Source organism: Nicotiana tabacum, chromosome 20 (assembly GCF_000715075.1).
Source record: "Nicotiana tabacum cultivar K326 chromosome 20, ASM71507v2, whole genome shotgun sequence".
In the NCBI taxonomy this organism is placed as follows: domain Eukaryota; kingdom Viridiplantae; phylum Streptophyta; class Magnoliopsida; order Solanales; family Solanaceae; genus Nicotiana; species Nicotiana tabacum.
The window spans coordinates 130540703-130565510 of NC_134099.1; the positions used below are offsets into that span (position 1 = coordinate 130540703).

General features: G+C 39.0%; 2 protein-coding genes and 1 long non-coding RNA gene across 3 annotated transcripts; 1 reads left to right on the forward strand and 2 right to left on the reverse strand.

The window, feature by feature from the left end:
- Positions 1-375: 375 nt before the first annotated feature.
- LOC107770097 (uncharacterized) lies at positions 376-3647 on the forward strand. The gene is made up of 4 exons (XR_001644528.2): positions 376-519; positions 1111-1131; positions 2398-2488; positions 3347-3647. It is a non-coding gene; the product is annotated as an uncharacterized LOC107770097 (long non-coding RNA).
- Positions 3648-6360: 2713 nt separating this feature from the next.
- On the reverse strand, positions 6361-7397 carry LOC142174539 (uncharacterized). The gene is made up of 2 exons (XM_075240351.1): positions 6487-7397; positions 6361-6367 (listed from the first exon to the last, which is right to left on the reverse strand). Exons 1-2 carry the CDS (start codon positions 7395-7397, stop codon positions 6361-6363), a joined length of 918 nt encoding a protein of 305 aa, XP_075096452.1.
- Positions 7398-9496: 2099 nt separating this feature from the next.
- Positions 9497-16960, reverse strand: LOC107770096 (endoglucanase 6-like). The gene is made up of 9 exons (XM_016589360.2): positions 16583-16960; positions 15088-15300; positions 14549-14749; positions 12109-12198; positions 11811-11975; positions 11291-11575; positions 10748-11096; positions 10312-10365; positions 9497-10200 (listed from the first exon to the last, which is right to left on the reverse strand). Exons 1-9 carry the CDS (start codon positions 16787-16789, stop codon positions 9902-9904), a joined length of 1863 nt encoding a protein of 620 aa, XP_016444846.1. The 5' UTR covers positions 16790-16960; the 3' UTR covers positions 9497-9901.
- Positions 16961-24808: the final 7848 nt, after the last annotated feature.

The window sequence follows — 24808 nt, forward strand, 5'->3', positions numbered from 1 at the left end:
TTAAAATAGTCAATACACTAATCTAACTGTGATTAGTTTACATGATTTATTATTTCAAAATTAAGACATAAATTTGTATGCATTTAAATTAAATATAGAACAATATATTAAACATTTAGAGGTAAAAGAGTAAATGAACAATAAAATAAAAAAATTGTACAAAATTGAACCCCACTAATAATTTGAACTCTTGAATTAGATGTTTTAAATAATAGTACTATTCAGGTCATCAATAAAGTTCCCTTGAGTTACATTATTAAATTATATTGTTGACAACAGTATTACTACTATTTTTTTCAACCATAAAGTGCTATTGCTTAAAAATGTTTTGCTGATTGAAATTTCCCAATTTTATGCAAAATTGAGGCGGGAGGACTTCCCTCTCTTTTTTTCGTTTTCTGTTGAATCCTTCTCCCTCTTTTGTCCCAAGCCCTTTCCCAATTCCACCATATGCTTCAACCAAAGCACCGAAGTATGAGTGTCTGGCCTTCCCTCGACCAAAAATTAGGGCTTGAAATGGTAAGCTTCTTCTCCTCTTGTTTCAAGGTTAGGATTTAATTTAATTTTCATGTAAATTTATAAAAAATTTGTTAGATTTGCTACACTTTGGGTACCAATGGATCCTTATACTTCCGCATTCCAATGATTTGTCACTGGCGGAATAACTTCATGACTTACTGTCAAATTTGAAAAATTTCCAGTTAAAATAGAAAATACAATTACCAGAATATATTAGGTTTATCTTGGTTGAGCGTTCCCAACTACATACCTCTTGACATGTTTCTTCCTAAACTTTTTCAAGCACTTCGACGATTAAATTTCTGAAGTTGAAAAGCTTTTTAATTTGGAATTTGTCTATTATACTATACTTTGTTTTCTCTAAGTTGTAATTATTTATCTAGGGACATGTATGTATCTAATTTATAGGTGTTGTATGTTTTAGCAAATCTCAGCTTAACAGAATTTTATTGTTATAGCGCTAGAATGAAAAGCCTTTCATTCCTTGTTTATGTGATTTACTTTGCATTGTTGAAGTTTTCTTCTTACTTATTCGTTAAATTTTTTCTTTTTCATCGAACATATTAACAATTTGTTAAATCTTATGTGCAGGGGCGAGGGCCTAATATTGAGGTTAGATTCTTAATATAACTTCAATTGAATGACCTTTTATGTTTAGAGTTTTTGTGTGTTTGTCCTATAAGCTCGTTGCAGATAAATATCCTTTTTAGTAATCCTGTATGACTTGGGATATGTTTAAGACAGTAATAATTTTATATAACACGAAAACTCTGGCCTAGGCATCTTTTGCTTCTCTTTTGGATTGACAGCTTAATATCAGCTATGCCATATACTATTTTGTTCTTTTCTAGGGAGATGCGGTGGGTGGAGTGGGGTGAAGAATAGTTAAGCTTAACTAGCATTTTATGGTAGAGGGGCCAAAGTCGATTTTTTTCAACAAATGCATCAAAGAAGTACCATGGCTATTCTAGAAACTAGAACACATGTGCTGCCACTGAAATTTTATATGCACTCATTTGGGATCCTGGACTTCACTGTGTTAATTCTAGAGGCTATTTCTTTTTGGTATTCACTAAGTAGAAAGAGATGGTTTGGGAACACTTTTGAACTGTGCACCTATCTCCGTTTTCCCTTATAATTGAAGTTGGATGCATATTAAAATGATGGGACATACTGATGTTCAGAATAAGTTATGGTTTATTCTTAGTGAGGAGCTAAACTGGTAAAATTAACTATTAGATATATGTGCTAATATGAACTTTCTACATTTGAAATTTTCACTTGAATAAGTGGACTTAATATTTCCTAACTGGCTATTGATACATTTTTCTAATGAAGAGGTGATTTTCTTTACTATAATTGCCTTCTCTCCGCTTAATCTTTTTTTGTATAAATAATATTTAGCATATTTTCATCTTAAACTCTTAAATGATATTCACTAATCCCTTTATCTTAAGAATGGCGCCTACATATAGTATTATTCTGTTGAAAAGTCTCAGAGTAGCTTGTATATATATGGTAGCTCTTTCCATATGCATCACTAGTACATGTATTCTTATGTTGAGATTAATTTTTTTTGTCATTAACAAATAAGGAGATTGTATATTTACTTTAATTAGAGATGAGAAAATGTAAAATGGTTATAAAATCTTTTTATACTAGAATATTTTAATGGTGAACTCTTAATTACTCCACAGAGGGACATGCAAGGGTATCAACATTCTGTAGTAGTACTACATTTGAACTTTAATTTTTCCTTACTCTACCATGCATCTTGTTCAACAAATCTATTGTTGCATCCCAGTGAGACTGTTAGATTGTTAACTCATCTCCTTTGTATTCCCCTACTGTTGTTAACGTTATCCTACTTTTCCGTAGTTCCTTAAATTGCTGATCAAAGCAGCATCTAGAATTCAATTGGATGCAGCATTATGCTAATGAGGAGCTATTTTCTCTAACTTCAATCAAGGTATGTTCTCACTTCACAATGCTTACTCTGTTGCTCCATAACAAATGTAACATGTATTCAAATAGAGAATATTTTTTCTTGAATTTGGTTCATCTAAAAACTTCAAACATTGCTCTTATGGTATTTTTCAGTTCTAATGTGTAAAAGATAATACAAGTTGTATGTCATGGTTACAAAATTTATGGTCTGATTAGTTCCTGAAAATTTCCTCTCTAGTATTTCATGTCACAAATTTTGATACTATTGGAAATGTAACTAGTTATTTTGAAAAATATGATAAATTTAAAATGGAGAATATTTTATATGATTACAGTATAATGATGCTTGCTTATTTCCCAATTGAGGATTTGTGTCTCTGTATTTTTTGATTGGTAAAGAGGATGTTTTTGGATTATAGATATGTCAATTCTCTTTTTGTTGTTGTTTAAGCATTATCGCCATTGTGAAATTTTGACATATTTCAGTTTCAACTAAATGAAGGTTCTTTTATGTAAGAGCAACATCTTATTTGTAAAATAATTAGATGCTCTTGTAATGTTACCATTTTCAAAAGAATAATAATTAGTTGTTCTTGTTGTCTGCAAGCTTAGATTAGTAACACTAATATATAAGTACTAAGTAAACTCATTAAGTAGCCTTGTTAGTATATCTCAGACTAATGCTAATATTTGATGGTTACATGAAACTATGTTAGTGAAGTCTTAAGATCTTGTTGAATTTTTACCAACATCCAGTTTCCATTGTATGTGCAACCTTTTTCTTCTGCATTTGATTGTTTTGATAAATTATAATTTGATTACTATTAGAATTTTCTAATTTCTTTCTCTCTTTTGATCCTTTGTATTTTTTTTAATATAGGAAGGATAAAGTTCTCCAACAACAGGAATCAAACTCAACCACAGACTAGTAGGAGTTTGAAGGCAAAGGGATAGTTTGGAGACATTTTATGTTATTTTTGGGTCATGTATATATACAAAAAAAAATGTATTGTAATGTATATTTGAATACCTTGTGTTGTTTGACTTTTTAGCAATGAAAAGTTCTTATATACTTTTATTTCTTGTAACTGCCTTATTGACTATAAATTAACTTTGTATTTTATAACAACTGTAATTGTCATTAATCATGATAATTTATAGTGACAATTTTATTTTGTCATTAAAAGCGATGTTTTTAGTGATGAAATGATTGTGTTAGCTACAAAATTTTAAGCCAATTTTATTAAAGCAAATTCGTCACTAATTTTTATATTTAGGGACGAACTACCTTTTTGTATATAATATGTAGTTTTAATGACGAAATTACATTTGTTCAACTACAAAATACATCTAACTTTAGAGACAAATAATATTGTCACTAATTAAACTAAATAGTTAGTGACAAAGTAGTTTTGTCGCTATTAATGACCTCTTTAGTGACCAAAACGTACTATCAACTACAACTTTTTTGTACTTTTTTTGACAAATAAGTTCGTCACAAATACTATACATTTACGGACGAAAATCAATTTCGTAGTTAATATAACTTTATTTAGTGAAAAATCACTAAATTGTCTTTGTATACCTTTAGTGACACGCTTTTAAGGACGAATGATTGACGAATTTTTTTTCGTCAAAAAAAGTTTTTTGTGACGAAATATGAATTTTAGGTGACAAAATAATTTGTCACTAATAATAGAATTGTTGTAGTGAGAGCTAGCTTTAGTCCTGCAATTACGGCCTCGTACTCGGCCTCATTGTTGGTCATATCGGGGTACCATATGGACTAGTAGATGACTTCGCCTATTGGGATCTCGAGTAAGATTCCCTGTCCATATCTTGACGCATTGGAAGCACCATCGGTGTATAGGACCCGTAGGTCGGGTAACCTGGGAGAGGTACGAGAAGTTTCCTGCTCGACCTCAGGCATTATTTTGGCACTGAAATCGGCGACAAAGTCGGCGAGTACTTGCGATATTATCACTGTTCACGGTTAATATGTTATATCGTGCTCGCTCAATTCTATGGCCTACTTTGCCAATCTCCCTGACAACTCGGGTTTATGTAGGATATTTCTTAGGGGGAAGGTCGTGACCACCGATATGGGGTGACATTGAAAATAAGGTCTAAGATTTCGTGAAACTACGACAAATGCCAAGGCCTACTTTTCGAGGTGGGGTACCTTGTTTCGGCGTCAACCATGGTTTTGCTAATGTCATAGATTGGAGATTGCGTACCTTTGTTTTCACGGACCAGCACCACACTTATTGCAACCTCTGATACGGCCAAGTATATCAGGAGGCGCTCGCTGGGTTCTGCTTTGGCGAGTAGCGAGGGCGAGGGTGAGCATGCCTTTATTCTCTTAAGGCCTCAATGCATTCTGAATTCCACTGGAGTCCATTGTCCTTTTTAAGCACGTTGAAGAATTTGTGGCATATGTCAGAGGATCGTGAGATGAACCTTGACAGGGCAGCTATACAGCCTATCAGTTTTTGTACTTGTTTCTTGTGGTCAATACTTCGGGTATTCCCTCGATGGCTTTGATCTGGTCGGGGTTGACCTCGATGCCTCTTTGTGACATCAGAAAGCCGAGGAACTTGCCTGAGGTTACGCCGAAGGCACACTTTTCGGGGTTCAGCTTCATGCTGTATCGCCTTAGTATATCGAAGGCTTCCTTCAGATGGTCGATGTGGTCTTCCTTCCTTTTTGATTTGACCAACATATCATCTATGTAAACTTCTATTGTTTTGCCGAGTTGGTCCTTGAACATCTTGGTAACCATCCTTTGATAAGTTGCCCATGCGTTCTTCAATCCGAATGACATGACTCTGTAGCAGTACATCCCCTGATAGGTAATGAAAGTGGTATTTTCCTGGTCCTCCTCCTCCATAAGGTTTTGGTTGTAACTTGAGGAGGCGTCCAAGAAACTTAACAACTCGTGCCCTGCCGTTGCATTGATGAGTTGATTGATGTGAGGCAACGGAAAGGAGTCTTTCGGGCAGGCCTTGTTTAGGTCCATGAAATCCACGCATATCCGCACTTTCTATTTTTGTTTTTCACCATGACCATGTTGGTGACCCATTGGGGGTATTTTGACTCTCGGATGGAGCCGTTAGCGAATAGTTTTTCCATCTCATCACGGACGGCCTCGTTGATTGCAACATTGAATTTTCTTCTTATTTGTCGTACAGAAGGGTAGAGTGGATCGATGTTCAACTTGTGTATGGCAATGTCTTTCGGGATACCTGGCATATCTGCATGGGAGAAAGCAAATAGATCGGTGTTGTCAATTAAAAATTTATGAAATTTACCTGGTTTTGAGAGTTTATGGCCGATATAAGCTTTTTTGTTATGGTCGTTGTTGTCTAGTTGGACGGGGTCGAGGTCTTCTACCATTGACCTTGTGGCTTTCACGACATCGGGATCCTTGATAAAGTCTTTTTGTTCATTGAATTCGGCCTCGACTTTGGTAATTGCTATGCTCTCGAGCCTATTCCCTTTAACTGTTGACTGTATGTACAATCTTGGGCGATGCAGTAGCATTCTTGGGTTGTGAGTTGTCTGCCTCGGATGCTGAATATCCCCCACAGAGTAGGAAACTTGATTACTTGATATAAGTTGGACGGGATGGCCCTCATGGCGTGTATCCAGGGTCGCCCTATGATGGCGTTGTAAGATGTGTCCTGATTCATGACATGAAACGTTGTTTCTATGGTGACGCCCCTGGCTAGAACTGGCAGCGTTATCTCTCCTGAGGTTCGCTCAACTGCATTGTTAAAACCTGTTAGCGTTATGCAGCGTGGTACTATCTTGTTATCGAGTCTCATTTGTGCGAGAACTCGAGGGTGAATAATACACGTACCGTTCCCATCATCTACCATTATTCTTTTTACATCAATATCTGAAATACGTAAAGTAATGACAAGAGCATCGAATTGAGTAAAGGTCAAACCATGGGTATCTGACTTATCGAAGAAGATACTATCTTCGAGGTCATCATACCGTTCATGGGTGATTGACCGTTTCAATTTATGTGTGGTGGTGAACTTAACGTGATTGATTACTGCTTCGTAGCCTTCACTGACAATCATTTGGATGGTGCGGGCAGGGGATGGTGGCTTTGGAGGGACGAGGGGTTGTTCTTGTCCGTGGCCGAAGTTGGCTCTTCCTCGGTCGCTCATCAGCTCCCTTAGGTGTCCTTGGTGAAGCATGTTCACCACTTCTTGCCATAGGGCTATGCAGTCTTCGGTTTTGTGACCCCGCTCCTGATGAAACTCACAGAGGGCATTCGACTTTCTGGTACTTGGGTCGGACTTCATCTTTTGTGGCCACTTCACCTTCGGGCCGAGTTTCTCTAGTGCGTACACTATTTCTGAAGGGGAAACACAAAAATTGTAAGAAGATAAGAGTAGAGGCATACCTCTTTCATTTCGTTGAGTCCCTGTATATGGCCTGGACGACCCTTCTGTATGGCGAGGAGATGGTGGGATGGCTGTTCTGACATATGGTTGGTGCCTGTCCCGGTTGAGGCGTGGACCTGAATGGTCTCTTTGGCCATCATTACGGCGGTCTTTCCTCAACTCCGTTTGGACTGACGTTAGCCGTTGGGTTGGACCGTTGAGGTCATCCTCGTCTGCTCTCACCTCGGTGCAATAGGCGTTGTGAATTTCTTCACAAGTGGTGGGAGAGTATTTCATGAGTCTGCTTAACAACTTTCTGGTCGCCCTAGACCCATTCCTGTTCAACCCATTTTGGAAAGCTGCCACCGCCATCCCTTCTGATACGTTTGGCAAGCTCATTCTTACTTTGTTGAGCCGGGCGAGGAAGTCCCTGAATCCCTCGCCAGGCGATTGTCTAACGGCGAATATGTTATTCACCCTAGCATCCGCCTTCTTAGCCCCGACATGGGTAGTGAAAAACTTGTCAGCCATTTCCTCGAACGTTGTTATTGAACGTGCTGGTAATTATGAGTACAATGTTAAGGCTCCCCCTGTTAGGGTTTTGCCGAACTTCTTCAGCAACACTGATGGTACCTGCTCTTTTGAGAGGTCGTTGCCTTTTACTACTGTGACGTAATGAATGATGTGATCTTCGGGGTCTGTTGTGCCGTCGTATATCTTCAAATATGGTAGCATTTTGAAGGTCTTGGGTATGGCGTGTGGGGCTACCTCCTCGCTGTATGGTTGTTCGACGAACCGACCGACGTCCCATTTTGGTAGCAGTTTCAGGGCACCCGGTATCTTATCAACCCTTTCGTGATGCTCCCTCATTTGGTCGCAGAATGCTTTATTCTCGTTCTCCATTTCTTCCATTTTCTTTAGAACGGCCGCAAGTGCATCATTACCTGCATCAACAACAGTGTTAGTGTTACTTGTTGGGAGAGGAGTGGGAGTAGGTTGCTCGTTGGCGGTTGCTGTGGTATCCGCTCGTGCGGCGCTTCTATTCGCCCCTTGAACGGGTTTGTCGAGTATGTTGTTTAGAGTACTTGTCAACCACGCCTCCAGTAGTTTTTTCGCTGCTGGTAGCGCTTCCTTTACGAGGGGGAGGTGAGTCACTCCGCCTGGGTGTAGTGCTCGGCGTCACATTCTCCTCGTCTTCTTTGTCAACCTCGTCGATGGTGTTCAAGAGGTTGGCAGTGACGTCCACTACTGCTTTCAGTCTTTCATTTCCTTTTCCTGCCATTGTTAGTTCGTGCAAACAAGAAAAAGATGGCTGCTGTGGTTTTTTTTTGATCTAGAAGAAACTAAAATTATAACTAGAAACTCTCCACAGAACAAAATTGTTTTACCAAAAAAGTGTTAAACCTTTTCTTAAAATGAATTAATAAGAAAACATGGGGTGAATCCTAGTTAAATAAAATAACTACTAGATCTGCAGACTTAATGCATTAACGATGTAGGATAATGTCCGATAATATCGAATGCCGATTAAGAGTGCTCAATGATTGTCAATGAATGCAATAAAGACAGTCTGCAATGAATGTAGATAATGGCAATAAATATAATAAGAAAGAACTTATCACCCAAATATTAGATGACTTGTATGATTCTCCTTCCTGACAACAACGTGGGGACAATATAAAATGAAGGTGGACAAGAGATCCTTGGATCTTGTGAGTAAAAGATATATGTTGAATAATGGAATCAATGGACAAGACAAGCTTTGTATATTCTCTGTGATCAACCTTTACAATGTGTTCGTCTCCTAAAAATGAAGATCTCTTTTTTGTTCTTTATCTCTTCCTATTTATAGGGGATATTCCTAAGAAACCCTAAAAAGTACAATTGAAAGAATATCCAATGAAATATTCCTTCTTTCTATTCTAGACTTATTCTACTGTTGCTTCCGTACATTCTTTACTTGACCTTGGCACTAATCCTTCTTAAGGCGACCCCTCGCCATTGTACCGTGGTCGGCTTATTCCTCGACCACGTCCATTTACAGTTATTAAGTCCAGTCCAAATTTCGACCAATACATGATTATCTTCTAAAATTGTCGTTTCTATTCAATTTGGTAAGTGTTTTATAAAATGCTTGTACTACTGTTTGTAGTTTATTTTTTCTAATTCTTTTTCATGTTCACTTGTAGTATAAATATATGATCAAGTCCCTTATGAGCTTGGACGACATAATTTTAAGAACACATGGGAGTGTACCTTGAGATATCTAGGATCAAGTAATACAGTTTTGGCCAGTGTTCAGAGCTCGAAATTCTGAATCCCCAGTTTGGAGTTGGACATGTCTTTAGTAGGGACAAAGCTAGTTGCCCGGCGGGTTCGTCCGAACTTAGTAGCATTTGCTTAAACAATATATTTGTGTCAATAAACTCATTAAATATGTACAAATATTAAATTTAGAACTCAATTATTAACACTTGAGATTGTTGTTCTAAAATCCAGAACCCATAAGATTGAAAATCTGGCCCCGCCGCTGGTCGTGAGGGTCGAGTTAAGAGGGTAATTGTGTACTCTACCTAAAATATAGGAGTACCAGCGCTGCTTTATTGCAGCTGTTAAAAAGGCAATACTGCTTATGTAACTATCCATTGAACGCATATTTGGATAAATATAAACGTATGAAAACCTTGAAGTTGCATAAATTACAAAGGAAATGAAGATCAACTTCACATATTTCTGTTGAGAAGCAACCTTCTTAATTTCTCAACTCCTCACTCTTTTCTCAATACTATGCTATAATGTGACAAAATGAAGTGGAGAAGAAAGAGGATGAGCACTTGTTTTAATTCGTCTCGTCGCTCCTTTCTTCCTCCAGATATCCGCCTTTATTTAACCTACACTTCAATAGCTAAACCCCTAATAACTCAAAACTACAAACCAACAAGAAGTTGAAAACTTACAAACAACTGCACAATTCTTACATTAAGACCCCAGAGTTGATGATTCATTCTTTGTAGATTCACGTCGTCTCTTGAGTTTTAGACAAGAGTGTAGCTTGGTATGGAAATCACCGCAGGGGAAGCAGAGTGAACGTACACAAACTCGAGGTTGTTTCCAGCTGGTAATGAGCTGATCCAGGCCGGAAATACGTAGGAGTCACCATATTTTGAAAGACCCCAAAGAGAACCATAGAGTTGGGATATTGAGAGCTTCAAATTCTTCAATGTCTTAGCAGATTTGTTAGTTACTATTACTGAGTATCTGTAGTAAGTTTTCCCCTTATGAACCCATGAAGCTGTTTCCTTTTGTTCAATAGTAATGTCAGCAGTTGACGAAGCTGCAGATATATATTCCATTTTAGACTTCTCTCCATGTATTGTTATGGCTACAATTATTTGCACAAGTAATTCTAACTAAACAATGTCAAAAGAAGAACTAGTTAAAGTACCTGGAGCTGGAATTACTTTTTGCTCTGGATCTGGCTTTGGCTGAGGGATAGCAACTGTAAGTAGCAAAGGAACACTCTTTGTTAGCAACAGCTTCAAAAGCTTACTTATAAACAAAAGTAGCAAATGGGAAAGTTGGGGTCAAATTTGAGCAGGTAAAGCAATAAATGTTTCACGACCCAACTCGCCCAACACTTGCTTGGCCTAAAAAAATGGGCAGCCCGGTGTACTAAGCTCCCTCTATGCGCGGGATGCGGGAAAAGTCGGACCGCAAGGGTCTATCGTACACAACCTTACCCTGCATTTCTGCAAGAGACTTTCCACGGCTCGAACCCGTGACCTTCTGGTCACATGACAACTTATCAGAACCTCATTGCTTGGGCTAAAATGAGGGGTTAATTTGCATTGTGAGAAAGAATGTCAATTAACCAAGAATACCTGGAAGGAGCTGACTATATTTACTTTGACCACCATGAAGTCTTGCTAACACACCAATCAAAGGAGCATTATTGTAGGTGGCTGGTTCAGTTTGCTCATAGTTGTCTCTCTGATCAGCAAAGTTGTCATAGGCATCAGGTCCACCAACAATGGCTCCAGCTAGAAGATTGGGATCGCTCGCCTTTCTACTAAACCAGGTGGCATAACCTCCACGGCAGCTAACAAAAGAAGGATCCTTCTTTACAGAGACAATGGAAGAACCTCTATGGTGAACTTGTCTTGGATAGTTGTTTCCATATCCCACCATGTAACTTGTGGCTCTTGGGTTATCTCCAAGAATGTAGTCAACCTAGAAAGAAAATAGATGCACAAGAATTTAACCAATGCATATCTAGTAGGCGTTTGGACAATATCTGGTTGAAGCCAAAGTTGAAAAAGAGTATTTGAAAATTGCAAACATGCTTCAGTATTTGCAAATAATGAAATATTATATCTGGCTAAAGAGTCCGGCTAGTTATCCTCTATCGATATTAGCATCATTACCTGTGACTTGGCAAACGAGAGGAGCTCAGATGGTGAGACAATGCCAGAGGAGCACTTAAGGGATTTTCTAGCAGAAGCCAAATAGTCAGAGTAGACAGTGGCAAGGAAAGAAGCACTTGTGACAAATTGCATATTGTTCCATCTCTGCCTGAAAATGAGACCTCCTGGACTCTTGTGGATGTTTTGGTTACCTTTTCCAAGACATGCACACATAAAGTTCTCAGCCTTTTCCTGGTACTTTTCAAACACAGGTGCATGTTTACCAGCATTCCCTTGCATTAGGAACTGCAATTATATACAGAAATAGGTTTATTATTTGCAGTAGTAAAAGAATATTGCTGAATTAGGTTGCAAATCATCTTATGCTTACAAGCGTTACAGGAACAGAGATTGCGGTCTAAAAATCTACAGGCATGTTCGGCGTGACCAATTTAGAGTTTATAAACGGGACAACTTGCTAAGGGAAACACGATGATTCAGGTTATATTACGAAATAAAGTATGGATTTAAGGGAATTGACCTTAGCAGCAAGAGTCTGGACACCGGCATACTTAACGTCCCAGCCAAATTCAGTCATGGACCAACCAGTTCCACCAAGTGCATCCCCATTTTCCCCTAGGTAGTTCAAATAATATGGCTTGTTAGATGCCTTGTACAGCCAGGCAGCGGCCCACAGTAATTCATCCTGTTAAAAAAATTCCAAAAATTGAGAATTAAATTGTGTGAAAATGACAAAATGTACTACAATTCAAAACAAAGTTTAAATTTCTTCATGAAATGCAAAAGGAAGAGGAGAAGAGTTGGAATCAAGCACGTACTGCGTATCCACTGACAGATCGGTAGTACTTCTGCGCCACAGTAATGCTGCTATCATACTTGCCCCTGTATTTGTCCGCAAACTCGAATAGCTGAAAACAACAGTAACCACTAGTTATGGAAACGCAGAGGTAAATTACTTAGTCCTACACAACTAGAAAAATAAGGGGAGGCGGAGTAATTATGGCCGGGCATATATCGGATAAAACCGATAACTCGAACCGTTAATTATTTATTGGGTTATCGGTATCGGGTTAATGGTTCGGTAACGGTTTAGAATTTTTTCACTATTGGGTTATCGGTTCGGGCATCGGGTTGTCAATTTTGTTAATGGGTTAACCGATAACCCAATAAGAATTAATAAAATTACGACTTTACCCTTAAGTATATACATATGTTAGGGCTTCAGTTCATTCTCTCCTATTCTTTCTCAGCCGCACTCTTCAGTTGCTTTATCGTCATTCTTCATAGACCTTACTAGTTACTCCTAGCGTAAGTCCTTAGTCTTATACATTAGGTTTTTAATTTCTATAACAAAATTCATCTTCATATTGGTATGTTTGACGATTAATGATTCTTTTTTTTTATTTTCATTTCTTAATTTTGTGAGCTCACGTTATGCAGCCTTTAACTACTACCAATTTCTCTTCACACTTATTAGTTCTCAATCGACAATCTTCGTCAGTTTCGGGTATATTTTTTAATATTATTCTTCTGTAAAGTACGCTGAGCTTTGACAACAGGACAATATTTTCTTGCCTTCTAGGTGTTTTCATTTCTATGTCAGTATTGCACATGCACAAATTAAGGTTTTGCCCTATAGTTTCTTTTTTCAGGTTAGGCATTTGACAAACAACATCTAGTTTATCTTGGACTGTTAGTACTATATGTTTGGACTTGTTAATTTTAAAGTGAAATTGCTACTACTTTATATTATTATTAATGTATTTGGACAACTCTCGTTGAAGAATTAGTACTATTCCTGTTGTGGCCACTGGACAAAACGCAGAAATGGATAGTATACTATATGTCAATTCTTCTCTTTTTTGCTTAACTCCAGTGAATTGTCTTCCCTTTTTTGTTTTAACTCTAGATTGAGTTATCTTATCGGGTAAACAAATAACCGAACCGATAATGATCAATAACCGATAACCGATATCTTATCGATTCGGTTATCGGTTTATTAAATTTGTAAACTGATAACCGATAAACTAAACCGATAATATTCATAACCGAACCGAACTGACTGATGCCCACCCCTAGGAGTAATAGTGCAGGGAATTTAATATATACCACTCTTTCGTCTCAATTTATGTGATGCTCAGGACCAAACTTCTCTTTCAATTTTCATAATACCGAGCCTTTCTTATTGTTTTTCAGCTATTTTCTCGTACTTTTGATTCTATTATTATTTCTGTACTTTCTGCTGTTGGTACTGATATATTATCTTTTTCATCTGCTTGAACCGAGGGTCTATCGGAAACAACCTCTCTATCCCTTGAGGCAGGGGTAAGGTCTGCGTACACTCTACCCTCCCCAGACCCCACTTGTAGAATTTTTTTGGGTTGTTGTTATTGTTATATGATTTAATAACATGGACATTTACTTGGAACATTTCTTCTTAGGTTGCTAATTTCACAAATATGGACATTTACTTCGAACATGTCTTTTAAGTGATATGATAGTATAGGAAGTAGAACTCGAGAAATGAAATAGTACAGTATAACACCACCTATAGTCCCTATATGAAGTCTTGTAAAACGAATGAATTGTGTAAACAGCAAAGCAAAGGGAAAGAATATGCGAATTACTCCTTCCATTTTAATTTATATGACAAACTTTCCTTATTAGTCCACTCAAAAAAGAATGATACATTTCTATATTTAATAACCATTTAACTTTAAACTTTTTATTTTACGCATCTAACCTTTAATGAGAACTTTTTATAGTCACACAAATGTTATGGTCCTATAAAGCTTTTATCCTTTTAAAATCACAAGTTTCAAGAGTTTTCTATTATTCTTAAATTTTGTATCGAGTCAAACTATATCACCTAAATTAAAATAGGGAGAAGTAATTTTTATATGTGAGATTTGTGTGATTATTCTATTATCTGCGCTACAATAGCATGACTGCTAACTTGGTCCAACTAAAGAAGTATATAAAATTTCCATATACAGCTTTTACTTGGACGTTAGGATTATGAATGCAAGAACAGGACACCTCACAACAAACCTACACTGACAACACCTAGCCTGACAAAAAACAGAGCTAATCGTAACTGCCTAATAACTCCGCCCGTATAAAAAAGATTTTTTGTACTAATATTTATATCAAATCAATAAATATATAACATCTTTTAAATAATTTATTTCAATATTATTTAATATGCATTCCTACTTTATGTTACTCTTAAAGTTAAATTGTGTAGCTTAAACATACCTGGTAGGCATGAGTGAGGAGCTCCTTGGCATAAGCAGGGTTGCTGTTCCGAAAGACTATGGAAGCAGCAGCCATGGCGGCCGCTGTCTCGCCAGCGAGATCAGATCCAGGGCGGCTTGGATCGATCCTGTAAGCAGCTCTTGAAGTAGTCATATCCTCTGGTCTTTGCCAACAGTAATGGTCTGTTGTACCATCTCCAACCTATATATTATTCAAAACATATCACGTCAACTGAACTTTACTACTATGGTCAAAATTATGCCTATAATCCTTTTTTTAAAAGTACCTTATTATTCAGTTGAAAAGGACATTTGGAACACACCAAATTTAATATGGTAGGTAAAAATGGAACAGCACTGAAAGGACAGTTCGATACACTAAGCTCCCGCTATGCGTGTGGTCCAGGGAGATGGCCAGACCACAAAGGTCTATTGTACACAGTCTTACCCTGCATTTCTGCAAGAGGCTATTTCCGTGGCTCGAACCCGTGACCAACCTCCTCTTCAAAAAGAATAGCAGTAGGAGTAGGAATTAATTACCTCTCCGTAAAGGACATTTGGTTCAGGGTGAGCTTTAAGTAGGTAATCAGTACCCCATTTAACAGCATCCATACCATTGCTAAGCTCTCCACTTTCACCCATTTGCTTCCCATATTCTATAATGCTCCACGACATCATTGTAACTGTGAATGCCATTGGCAACCCAAATTTCACATTATCCCCTGCATCATAGTAACCTCCTACCAGATCCACCTGCAACAATTAATTTCTATAATTAATCCGATATTTATTCTAAAACTAGGAAATGTGAACAACTTTACAAAAAATTTAAGTTATCTATAGTGACAGTATAAATATTTTCTACGCATTAATGTTTATCATAAAGATTTATTAGTAGCTACTTTGTAAATGACCCGATTGTGCGCGAAAGTTAAACTCAGTTATAGTCAGGCCTCTTTATAAGAGCATCGTTGTATAACCAGTGCCGAAACAATAAATTTCGCTAAGGGTGTTCAAGACAGAGGCGGCTTAACCCCCAAGCCACTAAAGCGGCCGCTTTAGGCCTCACAAATTAGAGGCCCCAAAAGCTACTATTTTTATATGTAATTTAAATATTTATTGTATTTATTATTAAATAGTAACAAGAAACTTTTTCAACCATCTTTTGCTACTTTGCCACCAATCGTTAATAACATAGTTTTATATTTTATGTGCTCTTTTTTTGGAGTTGGTTGAGAAAATTCAAATGAAAGTGAAAGACAATTAAATTTGTAGTTACTTTCTAGTTCTTCTTACTCCAACTTGAATAAATTTTATTTACAATTCTAACTTTGTAAGATATTTTCTTTCAAGATCTCTATAGACATACTTTAAGCTAATTATATCGTAAAATATTTATCATCGTTGTAAATACAAATTTCTACATGATTATTACTTTGGGAGGCAATGCTATATAGTGAGTTAATTACGTTGACGGTCATGTAAAAAGAAAAAATTAAAAATTAAACTTAATAAAATCTTAACAATGTTAGTAATCTTTCAACAAAGATTAAAGGGGTTGGTTAAATCGTCAAAATGAAATTGCTGAGTACATCGTCAAGATTAAATCGCATCTCGAAAAGTAAAAAGAATAAACTTCAAAAAAAATATTTAAAATTATTAAACAAGTTTAAGGCCGCTTATTACGTCTTGGCTTTAGGCCTCTAAGATTATTGAGCCGCCTCTGGTTCAAGATTTAATATACATATATAAAAAGTAATTTTTGATTTAATATATGCATTATAATCTTTTATATACACTGTATAATTTTTCGATGAAGGGTGTTCAACTGACCATCCTTTTTTATATGTGGCTACGCCATTGTATATAATTGTCGTTCACTATAAAAGCCAGTCTTTTAATGCAACCAATTTGTATGTTATGTTATAATATATGTTCTCTATGACAACACTTTGCTATAACAACCAAAATAATTCGGGACAAATAAGGTTGTTATAGAAATGTTTGACCTTATAAATGTAGAGTAGAAACTTACCCCACTAGCCTTTCCGTCAAGAAGACCAGAATTACCCCTCCATTGAACTCTCTGGTCATGAGGAAGATAACCAGATCTCTGAGCCTCGTAAAACAGAAAGCTTTTGCTAAGTGCTTCACCATAATTATGGCTACTACCAAATGCCACATTAGGAAGTAGCCCAATTATAAGAAGCATGGAACAGAACATCATGACAAAATTCATCATATGTTTAGAAATCTTAACTGTAGAGATGTGTACTACTTTTGGCTATACGTATGAATGTTACAAAAATGGCCAATGTAGGTCCTTTTACAAGGTTAAAACATAAAAAGACACATAAAGAATGGAGTTAAGCAAGAAGAGAATAGAGATAGTAGAGAAGAAAGAGTAAGGATTGGGAGAATGGGAAGAGATTGAACCAGTATATATGGTGAATGGAATAGAAAATGCCAAGATTTTAGAAAATGGGCAGTGTCTAAATAATGCAATTAAAAATAAAGAAACAAAAATAATGTCATTGATACTTCATAGTTCAAGAGACAGTGTCATGTGCTTTTGTTCGTCGTTTTTGTTAGGAAGGGTCGGCGCTGAAATTTATTCGTACGAAATTAGTGCACACAATTATACATTAATTAAATTAATCAATGAATATTTTTTTTATAAGTTATTATAGGTCTAGACAGACAATGTGTACGAAGATAAATGGAGGGGAGGTCCCAAAAGGAGGAAAAAGAAGAAAAGAGAATGCAGTCAAAAAGAGTTACAGAAAAGTGTCTGTTGGGTGTTCCCATTTGTTTAAACTCAACGTTACTGACTCATTTGGACTTTGTTAATTCGCCTACGAGGCCATGTGTCAAAACTGCGGTTAAAATTCTAATAAGGCCAAAACTTAAAAAGCCTAAAGCATCATTGTATCTGTACGTGGACTTGTTTATTTGGCTTCGACTCTCCGACACTACCGATTTTAACTACAATGCCTGATACTTATCGTATATCTACGCAGGGAGTGTACAAGTTCTACACTTGTCACTTTACCCGGATAAAAGTAGTTTTTTTTTTTTTGCATGTTTTTCGATATTCGCTTTGAAATCCCAATTAGTCCGTATTTGTATTGTGTATGAGTCAAAATTAGATCAGAGAGATTCGGCACGCGGAGACATAAGGCCGAGGTCGGACATGCCGTGGTTGGACAGTCACCAATTGGCCGAGGTCGGACACTCATCAATAAGGCCAAGGTCGGACAGGCCGAGGTCGGACACTCATCAATAAGGTCGAGGTCGGGCAGTGATGAAACAACTAGTTTGCTTTGGAATACTCAAAGAAAATATTCTACCAAATATTCCATCTAAATTGTACCTTTTTTAAAGGATTTTCTATGGATACTCCCTTATAAATAGGAGAGAGAGGACTTCCCAAAAAGGGGGCTCTCCCCCCTCTCCCTCTCTCTAGAAAATATGTAAACACACCTCTCTGGAGGATCTGTGATCCCATACCTTCATCGGATCCAAAAAGGGTCCTAAGGTTCTCATGTTTGTCTATCATTCGTCTTTATTAAATGAAAGAAGATCCGTCTCACTAAAGATTGGGTGAATTTTTTCCTTTATTTACATTTTATTGCCACTTAATGTTACTTAATGCATCTTTCTTTATGCTATTAAATCTGGCCATAATCACGGCCAACATTTATACTCGACTATGTTTTTCTATTCATATTATTCATCTCGGATCCAGAGTTAATTATCTTTAACTAGGATTTGCCCTCCATCTTCTTATTTAATTAGTTTAACAGAAAAAGGTCTCATACTTTTTTTGGTCAAACAATTTGGCGTCGTCTGTGAAAATTTTCTAGTTAAAATTTTAGTTTCCTCTAGATCAAGAATTACATGGTTCTTTTGGTTAAAGAGTCTCGGGTTACGGTCTTAAAAGGAGACTTGCAAGAGTCTTTTGGTAAAAATCTCTCTTAAAAGAGAATAATGACTCACCATTGACCAATGAAATGATTTTATTTCTTATCAACTATGTCCCTCCACTGCTTGCTGATATTGAATTAAGAAATAGGTAAATCTTACAATTTACTATCGTAAGTTCTTCGCTCAAATAGGCGGCACTAGTTGTTATAAGTTGTATTAAATGAGCTTCTAGTCAATAATTAGGCAGCTACAACATCTGGTATACAGAAATATGGATTGTACAACTATTTATACCTATCTTCTAATTTGATATAGAATAACAAACTGATGAGGTTAGACATTGTCAAAAGTAAAGTTTTGATTGAGTGGCTGATAATACTTGGCTTCCCTGTTAACAACTATTCATATATTTCTCAAAATAACTACTCATGGAATACTCGACACGTACTAGTATATATAGATTGGCTACAATAAACCAGACCCCAAGCTTGAACATAATCACTGAATATGTCATGGAAATTATACTACCAGGAAGACCAATAGCAAATATGTGCTTCAAAGTCTATGGGTACATGAGTATGTCACAGGCTGTCTCTTTCCTCAGCAACTTCAAATTCGGCCACTACATGAAGATCCCACCTCGATCAATGTTCTTCGTTCAGTTTTTAGGAACAATAATGTCACGATCCAGATTTTCCACCCTCGGAAGTCGTGATGGCGCCTACTCATAGAAGCTAGGAAAGTCGCTAAACATAGAAATTACTAACTCTTTTATTTTTAACCCTTTTTAACAGTCTGAATTAACAGGTATCCAACATTTAGATATTAACGATAACTGAAATCAAACGGAAGACTTAATCTAATATAATAACCAAAATCAGTACGATAATGATAACACACATGGCTCGTCTGGAGGCAGGGATTCGTATGGTAGAGGCCATCCTCATAGGCCTTTTCAGTTAGCACTTCAGGTTTCTCACGGTGCTTCAGGTGGACGTGGTTCTCACATGCAGTATTCTGATCAGCAGCCCTACAGTGCACCACCAGCTTCTATCAGTGCACCGCCGCTCCAAAGTTTTTAGGGTAGTCATTCAGGTCGCCAAGGTCAATCTCAGTATCTTCAGCCGCAACACTCAGGTGGATGTTTTGAGTGTGGTGAGTATGGTCATATCAGGAGGGCTTGTCCAAGATTGGTGAGTACTGAGTTGTAACAGGGTTCCCGTATTATGGTTCAGGCACCAGGTGTTCTACAGACCGCCCAGCCAGCTAGAGGTGTAGGTAGAGGTGCTAGAGGTGGAGGTAGAGGTGCTAGAGGCGGAGCTTCGACCGCTAGAGGTGGAGGCCAGCCAGCTGCAGGCCATCCCAAAGAGGTAGTCCAGGGTGATGGGGCCCAGCCCCGATGTTATGCTCTTCCAGCCAGGCCTTAGGCTGAGGCTTCCGATGCAGTTATCACAGGAACTATTTTGGTTTGTGGAAGAGATGCTTCCATTTTATTTGATCCAGGGTCTACGTACTCCTATGTGTCATCTTATTTTGCACCGTATCTGGTCATGCCTAGTGATTCCTTGAGTGCCCCTGTATATGTGTCTACACCGGTGGGTGATTCTATTGTGGTAGATCGAGTCCATTGCTCTTGTATAGTCGTGATTGGGGGTCTTGAGACTCGTGTAGATTTGTTGCTTCTAGACATGGTTGATTTCGATGTTATATTGGGGATGGACTGGTTATCACCTTACCACGCTATCTTGGACTGTCATGCCAAACTATGACCTTAGCTTTGCCGGGTGTACCCCGTTTAGAGTGGAAAGGGACTCCTGGTCATTCTACTCGTAATGTTATCTCTTATGTGAAGGCTCGACATATGGTCGAGAAAGGGTGTTTGGCCTATTTGGCATATGTTCATGATTCTAGTGCTGAGGTTCCTTCTATTGATTATGTGCCCGTTGTTCTTGAGTTTCCGGAGGTATTCCTTTCAGACCTGTCGGGTATGCCACCCAACAGGGATATTGCTTTTTGCATTGATTTGGCTCCGGGCACTCAACCCATTTCTATCCCGCCGTATCATATGGCCCCGCTTGAGTTGAAAGAGTTGAAGGAGTAGTTGCAAGACTTGCTCGAGAAGGGTTTCATTAGACCCAATGTTTCACCTTGGGGTGCACCAGTGTTGTTTGTTAAGAAGAAGGATGGGTCGATTAGAATGTGTATTGATTACAGGCAGTTGAACAAGGTTACAATCAAGAATAAGTATCCATTGCCGAAGATTGATGATTTGTTTGATCAGCTCCAGGGTGCCAAGGTATTTTTGAAGATTGACTTGAGATCTGGCTACCATCAGTTGAGAATTAGGGCATCCGATGTCCCTAAGACAGCTTTCCGCACTCGGTACGGGCATTATGATTTCTTGGTTATGTCATTCGGGTTGACCAATGCCCCAGCAGCTTTTATGGATTTGATGAATCGAGTGTTCAGGCCTTATTTGGACTCGTTCGTAATAGTCTTCATTGATGATATTTTGATATATTCCCGCAGTCGGGAGGAGCACGAGCATCAACTTAGAGTGGTTCTTCAGACTCTAAGGGATAGTCAGTTATATGCTAAGTTCTCGAAGTGTGAGTTCTGGTTGAGTTCAGTTGCATTCTTGGGTCATGTTGTATCGTCAGATGGTATTCAGGTTGATTCGAAGAAGATTGAGGTAGTCAAGAACTGGCCTAGACCAGCATCATCTATAGAGATTTGGAGTTTCTTGGGATTGGCAGGCTACTATCGTCGGTTCGTGGAGGGGTTCTCATCTATCGCAGCCCCGATGACCAGGTTGACCCAGAAGGGTGCCCAGTTCAGATGGTCGGACAAGTGTGAGGCGAGCTTTCAGAAGCTCAAGACATCTCTGACTATGGCATCGGTTTTGGTTTTGTCCACAGGTTCAGGGCCTTATACAGTTTATTGTGATGCATCTCATATTAGACTTGGTGCAGTGTGGATGTAGGATGGCAAGGTCATTAAATATTCTTCACGGTAGTTGAAGATTCATGAGAAGAACTACCCGGTTCATGATTTGGAGTTGGCAGCCATTGTTCACGCATTGAAGATTTGGAGGCATTATCTGTATGGCGTGGCATGTAAGGTGTTCACGGATCAAAATAGTCTTCAGTATTTGTTCAAGCAAAAGGAGTTGAATTTGAGGCAGAGGAGGTGGTTGGAGTCTTGCTTATATTCCGGTCGGTAAGAGACCACTTGCTTTAGACATTCAGATTTTGGCCAATCAGTTCGTGTGGTTGGATGTTTTTGAGCCCAGCCATGTGTTAGCTTGCACAATCGCCTTTTTTCATTATTGGAGTGTATATGTGATCGGCAGTATGATAATCCCCATTTGTGTGTCCTTAGACACGGTGCAGCACGGAGGTGCCAAGCAGGTTACCTTAGGTGATGATGGAGTTTTGAGATTGTAGGGTCGAGTTTTTGTGCCTAATGTGGATGGATTCCGAGAGTTGATTTTAGAGGAGGCCCATAGCTCCCGGTACTCTATTCATCCGGGCGCCGCGAAGATGTATCAGGATTTGCGGCAGCATTATTGGTAGCGGAGAATGGCCTCGTCTGGAGGCAGGGATTCGTATAGTAGAGGCCATCCTCCTAGGCCCTTTCAGTTAGCACTTCAGGTTTCTCACGGTGCTTCAGGTGGCCGTGGTTCTCACGTGCAGTATTCTGATCAGCAGCCCTACAGTGCACCACCAGCTTCTATCAGTGCACCGCCGCTCCAAAGTTTTTGGGGTAGTCATTCAGGTCGCCAAGGTCAGTCTCAGTATCTTCAGCCGCAACACTCAGGTGGATGTTTTGAGTGTGGTGAGCATGGTCATATCAGGAGGGCTTGTCCATGATTGGTGGGTACTGAGTCGTAGCAGGGTTCCCGTGTTATGGTTCAAGCACCAAGTGTTCTACAGACCGCCCAGCCAGCTAGAGGTGTAAGTAGAGGTGCTAGAGGTGGAGGTAGAGGTGCTAGAGGCGGAGCTTCGACCGCTAGAGGTGGAGGCCAACCAGCTGCAGGTCATCCCAACCAGGCCTTTGGCTGATCTGAATGACTACCCCAAAAACTTTGGAGCGGCAGTGCACTGATAGAAGCTGGTGGTGCACTGTAGGGCTGCTGATCAGAATACTGCATGTGAAAACCACGGCCACCTGAAGCACCGTGAGAAACCTGAAGTGCTAACTGAAAGGGCCTAGGAGTATGGCCTCTTCCCAAATCTCATCACGCCCTTCATAGCCGACACTCGAAGCAAAACTCGCTCACTGACCATGAATGATACATCACGAACCTTGCGGTCCGCAAAACTCTTTTTCCTGGACTGAGCTGTACGAAGCCTATCCTGAATGATCCTGACCTTGTCCAAGGCATCCTGAACCAGATCCGTACCCAACAACTGAGCCTCTCCCGGATCAAACCATCCAACCGGAGACCGATTTCGCCTACCATATAAAGCCTCATAAGGAGCCATCTGGATACTCGACCGGTAGTTGTTGTTGTAGGCAAACTCTGCTAAAGGCAAAAAATGATCCCACGAGCCTCCAAAGTCAATGACACAAGCTCAGAGCATATCCTCTAAAATCTGAATGGTCCGCTCGGACTGCCCGTCCGTCTGAGGATGAAACGCTGTGCTCAACTCAACCCACGTGCCCAACTCTCGCTGAACTGCTCTCTAGAAGCGTGAGGTAAAATGTGTACCTCGGTCCGAAATGATAGACACGGGCACACCATAAAGGCGAACAATCTCCCAGATATAGATCTTAGCTAACCTCTCCGAAGAATAGGAGACTGAAACAGGAATGAAATGCGCTGACTTGGTCAGCCTATCAACAATGACCCATACTGCGTCGAACTTCCTCCGAGCCTGCGGGAGTCCAACAACGAAATCCATAGTGAACCGCTCCCACTTCCACTCGGGGAGCTCAATCCTCTGAAATGAACCAACGGGCCTCTGCTACTCGTACTTAACCTGCTAACAATTCAAGCACCGAGCCACATATGCAATGATATACTTCTTCATTCTCCGCTACCAATAATGCTGCCGCAAATCCTGATACATCTTCGTGGCGCCCGGATGAATAGAGTACTGGGAGCTATGGGCCTCCTCTAAAATCAACTCTCGGAATCCATCCATATTAGGCACACAAACTCGACCCTACAATCTCAAAACTCCATCATCACCTAAGGTAACCTGCTTGGCACCTCCGTGCTGCACCGTGTCTCTAAGGACACACAAATGGGGATCATCATACTGCCGATCACATAAACGCTCCAATAATGAAAAACAAGCGACTGTGCAAGCTAACACATGGCTGGGCTAAAAAACATCCAACCTCATGAACTGATTGGCCAAAGTCTGAATGTCTAAAGCAAGCGGTCTCTCACCGACCGGAATATAAGCAAGACTGCCCGATCCATTTCTATCACTGTTGCGGCATGCAATCCGATCCAATATAACATTGTTGCGGCATGCAACCCGATCTAATACAACATTGTTGCAGCGTGCAGCCCGATCCATATATAGTATTGTTACGGTGTGCAACCCTATCCATATATTTATATACCTTTAACTACAACCGTACCAAGAGTCCCGGCAAGGGATCAACAAATAACTACACTATCCCGGCAAGGGATTCGACAGTAAAAGTAAATATGTCCCGGCAAGGGAGAAACATTTATAACCAATCTTAACCCAACATCTAACCATCTCAGCTAACACCAACACTCTATCATAAGTAATTTCCACAAAAATAATCTTAATCCTTGCCCAATACCGAGAATCATCAATTAAAGCATCCATAGTATCATTTAAGAACACAATAATTTGCAATTTAAGACTCACGGTCATGCTCGACACCAACGTATCGATACTCGTCACCATGCCTATACATCGTACTCAACAAAAAGCAAATAGCAAATAGGACACCACTTCTAATCCTTCAAGCTAAGGTTAGACCGAACACTTACCTCGAACTTCCACGGCCAACTCAAGCCTCAAACACCGCCTTTCCTTTTGAATTCGACTCCAAATCAATTGTATCTAGACATAATCAACTTAATAACATTAATAAACACTAAACAATCAAATTCCAATGCTTAATTATAGCTTTCCCATCATTCTTCCCAAAAAGTCAAAAATTGACCCCGGGCACGCTTGGTCAAACATGAGGTTCGGACTAAAATCCGATCACCCATTCACCTACGAGACCGAATATATAATTTGTTTTGATATCCGACCCCAAAATGAGGTCAAATTCCCAAATAATCAAAAAGCCCTAACTCTACCCAAATCCCTAATTTTCTACCCTTAATCTCATG

Bases quoted from the DNA above. Each gene is read 5' to 3' on its own strand.
- LOC107770096 (XM_016589360.2), bottom strand. From the start codon at position 16,789: ATGATGAATTTTGTCATGATGTTCTGTTCCATGCTTCTTATAATTGGG. The intron at 11,576-11,810 runs GTCAATTCCCTT...ATATAATTGCAG, and splicing joins TCCAGACTCTTGCTGCTAAG to TTCCTAATGCAAGGGAATGC. The intron at 10,366-10,747 runs GTATTCTTGGTT...TGCTACTTACAG, and splicing joins ATATAGTCAGCTCCTTCCAG to TTGCTATCCCTCAGCCAAAG.
- LOC142174539 (XM_075240351.1), bottom strand. From the start codon at position 7,397: ATGGCTGACAAGTTTTTCACTACCCATGTCGGGGCTAAGAAGGCGGAT.